Source organism: Curcuma longa, chromosome 6, assembly GCF_044706935.1.
Source record: "Curcuma longa cultivar G26 ecotype Majalengka, Jawa Barat chromosome 6, ITB_CL_G26_1.1, whole genome shotgun sequence".
In the NCBI taxonomy this organism is placed as follows: Eukaryota; Viridiplantae; Streptophyta; class Magnoliopsida; order Zingiberales; family Zingiberaceae; genus Curcuma; species Curcuma longa.
The window spans coordinates 4,021,488-4,034,524 of NC_133866.1; the positions used below are offsets into that span (position 1 = coordinate 4,021,488).

Sequence of the window (13,037 nt, forward strand, 5' to 3'; positions counted from 1 at the left end):
ACATGATGACCACTCATGAAAATTGTTTCTAGGCCATCCTTCTGATCTCTTCTGATGCCAAAGAAATGTAAAACCACATTGGTAGGTTGTTCAACAACATATTTCTTCACATTCTGTGCCTTAAATTGAAGTTAGTGAGATTGAGATCTCAGATCCTATGCAGGTCTTATATTCGTCCTTTATCTAACGTGTGCATACAAATGTTGCATGCCTCAGCTACTACTTTGCTCTCTTTTGATCCTATGGTAGATTGATCCTCCTTGGTAATTGATTGACCTACTTGGTAGTTGATTCACCTCCCAAGAATCACAGGGTGGTTGTGGGGGCTAACAAAAGGGTAGAGGTGGTTACCTAGGAGGACAAAATAGACACATACACTCATTGTGGTGGGTTTGAATATTTCAGGGACACATGCTACTCTCTTCATGGATTCTTCATCAGTCATCCATGTCACACTTGTCATACTACCTAATCTGATACTCAGTCAACTTGGCCAGGTTGTTCTACTATTATAGTCCTTGCAAAGAAGTACTCCCGACTTCTTCAATTTAGTGCATCTTCTCAGCTAGGTACCTCATTTGTCCTTTGACATATGTTTATCACATACCTCCATGTTGTCCCCCTAGATCTTTGACTCAAAGGCCTCTAAGCATATTTTTGATAACATATCCATTTTTTTCTACTCTCATACCCCCACGAATCCTACCATTGTCTTGATAGTCAATGAGTCTCACTTATTGGTCAAGGGCAATAAGATGTTCCACTTTCATCTCCGCTCCATCTGCCATATTTCTTTTATGTTCTTGAGTTTCTATTGAACTCATTGTCTGTTAGTCAACTTACTAGATCTTTGAATTATTCTATCACATTTGATGCTACTCCTATTTCTATCAAAAGTTGAAGAATAAGCAAGATGGTTAGAGTAGGGCAAGGTATGAGTCTCATGGACATTACCAATTACATGTGCCCTTGCTATCAGCAGCTTTTTAAGCAACACCCTCTTATCTCCAATTACATAATCATCTTGGTCATCCTTCTCTTCAACACTTAAGTAAATGATTCCTAGTCTTTTCAATATTCAATCTTCTTGAGTATGAGTCCTATCAACTGAGTAAGCATATTAGATCCTCTTTCTCTAGAAGCATCTATAAACATGCCTTGAACCTTTAGCTTTGGTTCATTCAAATATATTTACTCTACTTTTAGTTTCAAATACTTTGAACTTTCATTGATGGCATGCCCACTTTTTCATTTTATGCTGAAGTTAAAAATCAATTTGACATTTCTATCTAGATTTTATGAAGTGATAGTGCTAAGGAATATTTCTCTTACGCCTTCTGTTAGCTCCTATCTTGCCATGGCATTCTCCATCAATTTTCATGCTCTCATACACCTCAACAAAATTGTGTGACAAAACAAAAGAATTGACAACTTGTTGAACTGCTCAAATTCTACTCTTGCATATGCAATACCCTTTTGGTTCTTGAGTGATGCTATTTCACTGTATGTTATCTCATAAATCATATGTGAACCTCCACTCTTTATTGTGGGTCTCATCTACTTACCTCTTTTTCTAGAGTGTTATCTATCCTCTTCTACCACAGGTTTTTAGATGCACTTGCTTTTTTCATCTCGTGTCTTTGGCCATGATAAGTTATCACAACATTCTCTCAAATGCATCCGTTTTGGTTATTCACACCTAAAAAAAAGCAACCATTGTTACTCACCTAAGTCTTGCTGTGTCTTTATCTTTGTTGATGTGCCCTTCTTCAAGTCCACTCCTTTCTTTTCATCTACATCATCCCTGCCTAAGTCAATCAATGAAGATTTTCCTGTTCCTACACCACCATTCTTCCTGACTCCAGTTGTGAAACTTCCTCCACCTTCTGAGGCTCACATCCAGAGATGCATCTTATGTGGTTCAGCCCCTTAAGATGCCCCTTTTCCACAATGTGAAGTTACATCAACCTTTCTCACAACTCTCCTACTCTCTGGCCGCTGACAGCCATCCCAAATCGCCTGCCCACTAATTTGGGCATTCCCATTGCTTTTACAAGGGCACTGATAAGTTTGCCACTGTCTCATTTTATTCTTATGTTTTGTTGTCACCCAAATACTTTAATTTTGTTTCTTCTTTATGCACATTATTTATTCCTAACAATGTCTTAGAGGCACTTTTGGATTATAGATGAGGACAAGCTATGATGGACGAGGTAGATGTTCCAATGGAATTTAGGAATTGATTTATCTTCCTCTTGGAAAACCTAGTGTGGGCTACAAACAGATTTTTGCAGTTAAATATTCACCAGATGACATTGTCGATCAACTTAAGCTAAGGGCTATACCCAGATTTATGGTGTTGACTAACTTCATATTTTCTCTTCAGTAGCCAAGATTACTTTAGTTCAATCTCTTCTTTTCTCTCATCCCTATCTTTTGTTGGACCATTCATCACATCAAAAATGTCTTCCTCCATAGTGATCTTCTGGAGCAGGTCTACATAGGCAACTTTCAGGTTTATAACTCAAGGGAAGAATTCATTGTATGAGCTAAAACAATCTCCAAGAGCTAAGTTTAGAAAGTTTCTTCGAGAGCTTAGTTTATAAAGTTTAATATTTCTTAATATAGCATGGCCAAAAGTGGTATACACCATTCAGTCTTCCATCTTATTTCTCAATCAGGAAGTTGTATTCTCTTTATTGTCTAAGTCAAATGATATTATCATTACAGGTGATGATGCTACTGGAATTGCACAGTTGGCACATTATCACCATCAACATTTCAAGACTAAAAACTTAGGTGAAATACTTTCTGAGTATAGAAGCTGCTCCCTTAGGGGGAGATGCTTGGCATGATCAAGGAGGCTGGCATGCTAGAGGCTAAACTAGTACATATTCCTATAGCCTAAGACAAGAGGAGCCAACCTTTGGAAATACAATTGTTGATGGAAAAATTGAATTATCTCACAACTAGACATAGACCTGACATCTCATATATGGTTAGTGTAATCAACAATTTCCAAATAGTCCATGTCATGGTCACTGGGTAGCAGCCATGTGGATTCTATGATAGGTGAAAATTGCTACAGAAAAGATATCTAATTTCGAGATTGAGATCATTTTCAGATTATAGGATACTCTAATGCAGATTAGGCAAACTCCCATATGAAAAAACAATGTCCATGTGAATATGTTATCCACTTAGGAGGTATCTTATTTCCAAGCAAACAGCAGTGGCAAGGTCGAGTGCAAAGGCAAAATATACTGTCATAGCGTGAATTCATTTGAGTTAAACATCTTTTCCAAGTTGGGATGCTCACCTACAGAGCCAATAAAATTGTATTGTGACAATCAAATTGCAATACATATAATTTCAAATCTGACATTCCATAAAAGGATAAAGCATATAGAAATTGCTGTTCACTATGCTTTTCACTTCATTAAAGAAAAATTACAATCTTCTGAGATCATATCTTTTGTTAGTTTCAGTTAGTTAGCATATTTGTTGATCAAATCGTTAAGAGGGCTTAATGTTGGATATATATCTCTAATAAAATCTCTATAATATATATAACTTGAGGGGAGTACTATGGGTCTTTATGTAATTATGTAAAGTTACAAGTTTTATTTGTAATGTCCATTATATCTATACAGGTAGAGAGGGGGCACAGGGATTTGTTCCTAATAATCATTCCCCATACATGTTTCATATAAATGTTATATCATCCTAAATTCCTAATAAGTAACATTTAGTACCTGCAAAAGGGTCCCATGAGCCACTCCAGGGACAAGAACATCCCAACCTGAGGACCCCAATGCATTCCGTACAGCTTTTAGAAGAAGGGTGCAGAGCTTAGACACCTGAAATATAACACTGGACAAAAACCAAAAAAAAAAAATGAAGAACTAAAACAGCTAAAATTAAGCTTGTAGATATTTTGGATTAAAAGAAGAATCAAGCTTTAAGAAGGCAATACCCTGCACGGATTTCTGCTTCCGTGTATGTCCTTACACTGTTGTCAGGGATTCCAAGTGCTTGACCTAGCCTCTGAGGTTCAAGAAAAAAAGAATTAAAAGTTTCAAATAGTAGCTCAGCTCTTAATATCAAACATCAGCAAACCTTTTTTGGATATCAGTAGAACCAAGATAAAGGCAATGAAGGAAAAGTGCAAACAAAGATTATGATATTAAAACTAGTAGCCTTCAAGTGTCCTACTACCAATAAGACTTTGCATAAAGAACATTATAGAGTTTCTGAAACATAATAAATTGCACAAGGATGCAAAAAATTGAACAGAATTTGGAAAAAGGACAAATCTGCATTCGTAAGCATGCTTAGTAGGAACAAAAAATGGAGCTTTCCCAAAGAGTAAAGTAGTTACTTGAACAAATCCTAAAATGTATTTTTTGCAGAAGATCAATGAATATGCAAATACAAGCATGAATAGCATGATAATAGTTCATCTGGAAGAAATCACTTCTTAAACCACAAGGTGATACAAGTCACTTCGGGCACATTTCATTATAATTTGGATCATGTTAGTTAGGACCACAAACAGAAAGTACAAAAAAGAAAATTTCTAATAGAATGACAACAGTATCCAGGTGAAACATGCCAAGGAGGTTTATTAGAGAAGCAGTTGAATACTGTGCCCGGCAAACAGGTTTCTAAGCCTTTCATTTATATTCATTTCATACAAACCTAGTGCATCCAAGATTAAGTCACCTCTCATCAGTGCAAAAAACTTCCAAGCCATAGTGGCATAGCATCTCTTCCCAAGAGATTGGTGAGGGCAACCTCGTAAATGACCAACTGAAACTAGCATATGAACATGTGAAAAATAAGTTATTTTGGGTTTTCATTCACAGCGTGAAATGGCAACAAGTAGGATTGGCATGTAAACCATGAGAAAGCAAGCAGTATACCTTTTTCCAGGATACACAAACCAATCTTATCCTTGTACACAACAGATTTTACAAAGACTAAGGTACCAGCCAAAATAAACTACTCTAAATTAAAGAGTTGTCTGGAGGAAGGTGCCAAATGAAATGAACTTCTCAAAGTTGAAGAACTTGGCAGGAGGTTATGAAGAATAGCCGAAAGTGAATTCCACAGATAGGGAGGGGCATCTGAAGAACCAGTAATAGGGCAAGCATCTGATTCATTGGTACTTGTCTAAGCGATGTACTATGGAAGGCATTAGATCATGTTGTTAAGTGATAGAGACCATGGGGAATGTGCAATCACTGTTTATATCTAAGAACAAGGAGAGAAGAAATAACAGGAAGCAATGTTTTAAATCTCATTCTAAACCAGAGTTTCGATCCCTCACAGAACAAAATGTCTCAGCTATGTTAGGTGTCGATATTGATGGTTGCGTCGAGTGCCAATCTTAGGCAGAGGAGAATTACACGGAAGAGTAGTTGCACACCCATGGGAGCCCTCATGGACCAATCAGAAGCCTCAAGATAGCCTACATGTGTCGCCTCTTGAAAGTCATTGTTGTACGTAAAGCCCATGAAAGCCTTAAGGGATGCTCGGCATAGCCTAGTTGTCCTCCTCCATAGAGTTTGCATCTTGTGAAAACCTCCTACAATTGTCGCCATCCTCGTGTGTCACATCGCCATCTTCGTAAACCCCCACAAAAGCCTAGAGAATGCTTGGCACAACCTTGTTCTCCTCCTCTACCTAGCCTTTATTTCAGGGAAACCTCCCGCACCTATAGTGGTAGCCATCCTCGAGTGAATCCTTGGCTATCACTTGGGCAAGGACAAATTTCATTCATCTTGAAGAGTTTCGCATATTGATCAACAGATCGAACGAGATGTCTCACCCATACCGATTGGCATGAAATAATATTATAAACCATGATAGAAAACCATATTAATCAAAGCAAGAAAAGGGTAGAAGGGATGTGCATTGATACAGAGCAAGAAATGAGTGTGGCACCACTGATCTCAAAGAGTGTTGGAACTTAGAAAGTGAAAGGATATGCTTGGACAGAGATTGTCCCATCTTAAGTTGGTCATGCACATGATTCTTCTTCACTTAAATCCTGATCAGCTTGAAAATAAAAAGATTTAAAGATTAATTTATTGGCCTGAAATTGAAATTGTTTCCTTATATTTTAATTCCATTTATTACGCCAAAGTGGTAAAAGTTGTCTTTAAATAAACATTAAGTTCAGAGGATTTACAAGAAAGCAGATATTCAAGACTGTTAACCCATTGAGAAATAATAATTCAAACTTACACTAAAGTGATTAATAAACATCAAACCTGCACTTTATCAGGAAAAATTTGTAGAAGTGCGTCAGAATATTCTTCTGTTAACCTTCTTGTTCTATCTAAAGTAGCCTTGAGTCTCAATGACCAAATGTACTTTCCTTCCTCACTTCCTAATGATAAATCAATAGGCAACAGAAGGTAAAGCATTCAGTAAGTATTAAAGAAAAAAGAGAGAGAGAAATGCAACTCTAAACCAAATACACATAACAGAATTAAATATACCTTCTTTGTCAGATATGCCTTTTTGTAGCCAAGACAGAAGCTCATTCCGTATGGCATTGCACTCCTCTAACTTCCAACCAGAAAGGCCAACTTGGCATAAACCAATGTTTAAGGCAACAAGTGGATGAGCCCAAGGACTGATATTTTTAGATCCTACATTATCAGCAAGCCAAGACGATCCTCCCATCTCTTCCAGAATATTAACAAACCTGGAATGTGAAAATTGAACAAATTAGCCATAACATGAACTAAAGATGGCAACAACACTGTATAAAATACAATGTTATGTCAATCGGCACGGGCGGAATCTACCGTTCCATTGGCCAACCAACACCGATATGGGTTCAGAATCACAAGGCCGCTGCGACCTCGCGAGGTCACAAAGGAATCCGCGACCTCATAGCGGCCTTGTGAGGTCGCGGAGGAAACCGACAGTCCACAAGGTCGCAAAGGAAGTCGTGATCCGTAATGTCGTGGAGGAAGCCAAGACCTCGCGGTGTCCTCCGTTTATTTATTATTTCATTTTTCATTTTTATTTTTTATTTTTTTGACAGTAAATTCAAATTTCTTTCCCTATTCCTTTCTCTCTCCTAATTTTTTTCTCCTTGATTATTTTTTCCTCATTCATCATTAATTTTTTCCCCTCCTTCATCCATCCATCCACAAGGGTAAAGAGAGAGGGAAAAAACCTCTTTACTTCTTTAATGATGGTTAATTTTTTTCCTCCATCGGTTTATGAGATAAATAGATAAAAAAACCTCTTAAAGAATGGTTAATTTTTCCCTCCATCTGTCCACGAGGTAAATAAAAAAAAAAACCTCTTTTAAGATGGAGGGAACAAATTGTTAGAAAAAATTAAAATAAATAAATATATTATAATTTATAACCATATAAAATATATTACTATGGACTAAATTATTGTATATAAAAATTTGATGTAATTTTAAACTGATCAAAATAAATCCATATTAAATTTAGTTTAAACCTATTTTATCCTATCATGTCTACTTGGCGGACTTTAGCTAACTTAAATTGACTTTTACTCAATAAATATTTAACATTTGACAAGATAATATCAAAACTCATCCAACATCTCAAATATAAATCAATAATAAGCATCCATATCAATCAAATGTTAATAAAAATATTTTTTTTAATTAATATATTTATATTTTAAAAAGTACTGAAATTGTGTCGACACGACACGAGCCAGTATCAAAACCGTATCGTTCTGATCATAAATCAAAACTTCGACATGACTCAAAAATTTAAACTTAGGCAATAGCGTACATCGATATGTTTCAATGTAGTGTCATCCTTATATTCAGCAAACATCGGCATGCTCCATGTTAGAATGAATTCAAAGAGTTCCAATCCTACAATAGTCTTCTACTTGCTTTGACATCTAAATATGAGTTTATATCAATTAAATAGTTAAAATAAAAACAATATAGTTTTGAAACTTTATTGTGGCAATGCTCAACAAGCCTCCACACACATTTAAACGTGTCGAGATGTATTATGATGAGTTTTATAATTATAATATATGATCATTTAGTTTATTCACTTCTTAAAAATACAACAGCAATCAAATAGTAAATTAAATTAAAATTTTGTTGTATTATGCTAGACCAATACTCAACACACTTCAGCATGCACATTTTAAAGCATGTTATGATGAATTCAAATGGATTTTACTGGTTTAATCTTGTTTCATTTATATTTTCTACTAATATCAACTAAACAATTGAATTGAAATAATTATCACTCATTTTTACTTCAATGCATGTTGAGATGAATTAATAGAAATTTCACTCTTATAATTTTCTTTCACTTGTTTACTCTTTAAAATAATAGCAATTAAATAATGAATTATAACAATTTTTAGAAATAATTTATAAAAGTAGCAAACATTACTTATATTCAACTTGACTTATGTTGAAACTTGCCAAAGTGTATCGAGTATCAATACACTATAATATCCATCGGCAACAATAGGCATACATGGAACAAGAGAAATTATTTATACCGACCAATATTGGATTTTGATAATTTACTGAAATGGTATGGTATGTTATTTAATAATGTCACCCAGACCAACATGAGATTTCAAACTAGGCTTCTAATAACTATATCAGGCACAAGACTATTTTGTTTCTCAAAAGATAACTATAACAGGGTTTTTAACTTGCTCTAGGTTTTTGCAGAATAAAAAACTTTTATACTCAAGTCAAGGCTTGTCAGAATACAAGCTATGATATGGATGTGAATGACATATTCATTGATGAAAAACTACAAGAGATTGTTCGTATACACTCTTTGCTTTGCTTGGGATGATGGAACCATTAACATGAATTTATCAAATAGTAGAGGCCATATCAGGCCCCTGTACGATCTAATGCGCTTTTTATCTCATTGATAGTTCTATGGATAGGATATAGGTCATATGGTGCACCATTGGTTAAAAATTCTTAGAGGCCCCAAGGAGACCATGAAATACAATAACTGTGATGAGAGCTTACAGATATACTTTTCATTCCAAAAGTCAAGGGGAGAAAGGAAACCTTTTTGTTGTTTCTAAATCAGAGAGCAAGAAGGAATGGAAATAATGATTCAAAGGAAAAGTATTAACTGCGATTGGTTGCACCTTAGATTCACCAGCTTGATAGTAAAGTACTGGCACACTTGGTGGTACAAACACATAAGAAGCTTTGTACTAGTTGGCCTACTGCCACTTAGTAATTGAAATCATGATTTAAAATTTCGTATCGTGCCGAGCGAAATAGATGGAATTTGTCATTCTGCCCGCAGCTCGGTACCGGCACTGCATGCCACCACAAGGTCACGAAACCCCACGACAACCCTACGGAGGTCGTCGCGAGACCTACGAAGGTCACCGCAGGACCTCGCAATCCCACATTTATTTTTTTTCTTTTAAAAAAATTATTTTTTTGTATTGTTAATTTTTTTAATATTTAGATTAAATTTTTTAATTTTAATTAATATATTTTATATTAATTGAAACCCTATTGGCAATACACCATTATTTGCAATCTCAATTGTCAATGATCTCACTGCTAGTTAAACCTTGATCTTGTTTTTCTTCATTGTTTGTACACTAAAATGGTAAGAATTCTCCACTGTCTTTATATAATAGCTCATTTACCTCGACACATTTAACACCATCAAATCTCTTAAATCATTTCAAACATTTGTTTCAAGTAGGTGAAACCAAGGTTTAAAATCTCGACCCGTGCCGAGGTTTCGGTCTCAGACCGGAACGATACTGTTTCGGTACCATATCGTACCGTGCCGATACAGTTTCGGTACTTTTTTATTTATAAAAAAGGGCAGCCCGGTGCACGAAGCTCCCGCCATGCGGGGTCCGGGGAAAGGATCCATTGTACTTTTTTATTTACATATATGATAATTATTAGATAAATATATTTATTGTGTATAATTTAAAAATAAATTGTATATTAATTTGATATGAGTTCTCAATTATTAACCATCTTAATATTGTTAAATAAAAATAAATAAATATATCTTAATATTGATTTGATAAATAATTTTTTTAATATATCATTAATTAAATTATTTAAATAATAATATATAATTAATTAAATTTTTTAACAGATTAAATAATTCATTAAAAATTTATAACACATGAATTAAATTATTTTTTTTAATATTTTTATTTTTTAATAAAAATAAATTTATATATTATAATTATATTAATTAATTAACAGTTTATTTAATTAATTATTATTTTATATAATATATATAATTAGCATTTATTATATAATTAATTATTAATTAAAAATTATATATATTAAATAATATATTTTATAAGAATTTAATATAACACTGATATAATTAATATAACAATTTTAATTAAAACCGTTATATTGATTTTTTTTTTAAATCAAACTTTTCCTCGCGAGATCGCGATTCGGCGGAAATCGCGATTCGGCTTCCGCCGATTCGCGATCTCTGATCGCCGCCTCGCCGAGCCTCTGCCGCCTCCGCCACCTCTGGGCCTCTGCCGTCGCGTAGCTGCCTCGCCGCGTCGCCGCCTCGCCGTGTCGCCGCCTCGCTTCCTTCTATCTCGCGTGATCGACAGAAAGAATCGAATCGATTCCTTCTGTCGCTGCAACCCGACGCACGCCAGTGAAGAGAGATGACGCGAACGCGGCGCGTGCTGTGCCGGTCGAGTGCCGGTGCCGATCCCAGGGCGGAACGGTAAATTTCGGCCGTATCAGACGGTTCGGCTCGGTATTTTAATCCTTGGGTGAAACTATTGCATAACTTAATTAGAAATGGATATTCATCTAGAAAGGATATGACCTAAACAAAATTTGATTCTAATGAATGACAATTAGCGAGACTAATTCAAACTGTTAATATAATGTAATGTTAGCAAGTTGGCAAAAAGTAGTTATTTTTAAACATATTCAAAAAGAAAATGAATTCATCTTAGCATATCTAGTATAAAGCAATGGCAGGATAGGCTCTTTTTGCAAGAGAAAAAACAATGTCGAAGTACTTACCCTCTACTGATCAATTTTTTTTTGTTTTCAATATTAAATTAAATAACTTCGTAAGTCATTCAATATCTTGCTTCCCTTTCCACTTCCCTACCTCTATTGGATATCATCTGATTCAACTACTTTTCCATTTTGCATCCCATTTAAAGTTTGTTCTACATTTGAAATTTGAATTTTACGATAAAAATTTAAATTTCTATATTCCTTTGACCTACTGAAATTGCCTAAGTTGAGTTGATCACTTAAACCTTCATTAAAAAGTTGATAAAAATACATCTTCCATCGCTCTTTTATTTCCTCATTATTCAATGGTACCCTATTGCATTCATCTTTAATCATCTTATTTGGATAAGATCTCTTGTCATCCTCTCTCTGGCTTTAGCTATTCTATAAATGTCCTTTTCCCTTTCGTTTTTATTTAGCTGTTGATATAAGCGTTCAAAATTTTCATTCTTAGCTTCACTCACTACTTTCTTGGCCTCTTTCTTAATTACTATATATTTTTTAAAATTTTTCTCATTCTTACAAGTGTATAATACCTTATAAGTTGTTTGTTTTTCCTTCAATTTCTCTATACTTTCTCATTCCACCATCAAAATTCTTTATTTGGTGGTGCACGTCCCTTTGACTCACCGAGTACATTCTTAACTATTATTTTCAACTTTAATCTCATCTTATCCCATATCATATTCGAGTTGTCATGTATTTCTCTTAATACTTGTACTCCTACCTTCTCCTTTAATATGCTTTGATTCTCATCCTTTAACTTCCACCACTTTATTCTAAGAGTTGTGCACTTTTTTTTATTGATACTATGCTTGAGGCACATATTCAATACTACTAACCCATGTTGGTAGTTAAATTTTCTCTAAGGATGACATTATAATCTTTAAAAACTTTCTATCCTTCTTCTTAATCATAAGAAAATCAATTTGTGTGACCAAGTGTTCTTCTCTTTTCTTAAAAAACATATTAACTATTATAAATTCATATGCTCGCAAAATTCAATATAGCTTTTCCTTTTTAATTTCTTATCCTATACCCATAACCCTGATGCACTATCATATTCCTTATTTTTCATTCTTATATGCTCATTTAGATCTCCTCCTATTAAAATCATTTCGTTTAGTGGAATTTTTTATAATACCTCATCTAGGTCTTCCCAAAATCTAGATTTGGTGTCTTTATCTAATCCCACTTGAGAGTTATAATCATATCCCCTTTCTAATTATTTCTACTACTTGATCCTTTAACGAATTATCTATAACAATACCTACTCCATTTCTTGTTTTACTCCTTCCTATGTACCATAACTTAAAATCCGAGTTCTCTATCATCTTTACCTTCTCTCCTATCCATTTTATCTCTTATAAACATAAAATATTAATTCTTCTCCTAATCATTGTATCTACTATCTCTGTTGACTTACCAATGAGTGTTTCTATGTCCATATTCCAAATCTTAGACAATCAATTTTCCTATAATATTTGTTCTTATCCAACTTATAATGTGAAAACTCTTGCATATTTAACATTACACTCAAGTTCTCATGGAAATGTAGCGGTTCTTGTCGAGACATTATAGTCGGACCCTGTAACACGTTCCTTCCGGAGAAGGACCTAACATTAGCACAATTGCTTAATAAATCCATTCATTGAACATTTGTCTGAATTTAACATTGGGTAGCAACCTGAAGTAACTTTCACCCTTTTTCATCTAGGTTGGCTTAAGACTGACATTGACGAGTTCAAATCCGATCTTAAAAATTCAAAAAAAAATTCTAAATATATTTTTTATTAAATTTTTTGCTTTTAATAAAAATATTGAAATTCAAATTTCCTATCTTTCCTTCCTTTCAGGAAACAAAAATTAGAAAAATATTTCTCAATCCTTTTCATATGCTTTTTTTTTTACCTACCGTCTTTCTTTTCCAAATTATTTCCTTCCCTAGTAGGAAAAGAAACAGAGAATTGTTCATTAT

General features: G+C 34.3%; 1 protein-coding gene across 1 annotated transcript in view; it reads right to left on the minus strand.

Moving 5' to 3' along the window:
- LOC141830727 (phosphoglucan, water dikinase, chloroplastic) overlaps positions 1-13,037 on the minus strand; it is a 28,757-nt gene that overhangs the window by 6,328 nt on the left and 9,392 nt on the right. Inside the window, exons 10-13 of the mRNA XM_074718152.1 lie at positions 6,510-6,718; positions 6,279-6,397; positions 3,977-4,047; positions 3,756-3,873 (exon numbers count right to left, since the gene is read on the minus strand). Of these exons, the coding sequence (XP_074574253.1) occupies positions 3,756-3,873; positions 3,977-4,047; positions 6,279-6,397; positions 6,510-6,718 (517 nt within the window). The remainder of the gene's footprint in view (positions 1-3,755; positions 3,874-3,976; positions 4,048-6,278; positions 6,398-6,509; positions 6,719-13,037) is intronic.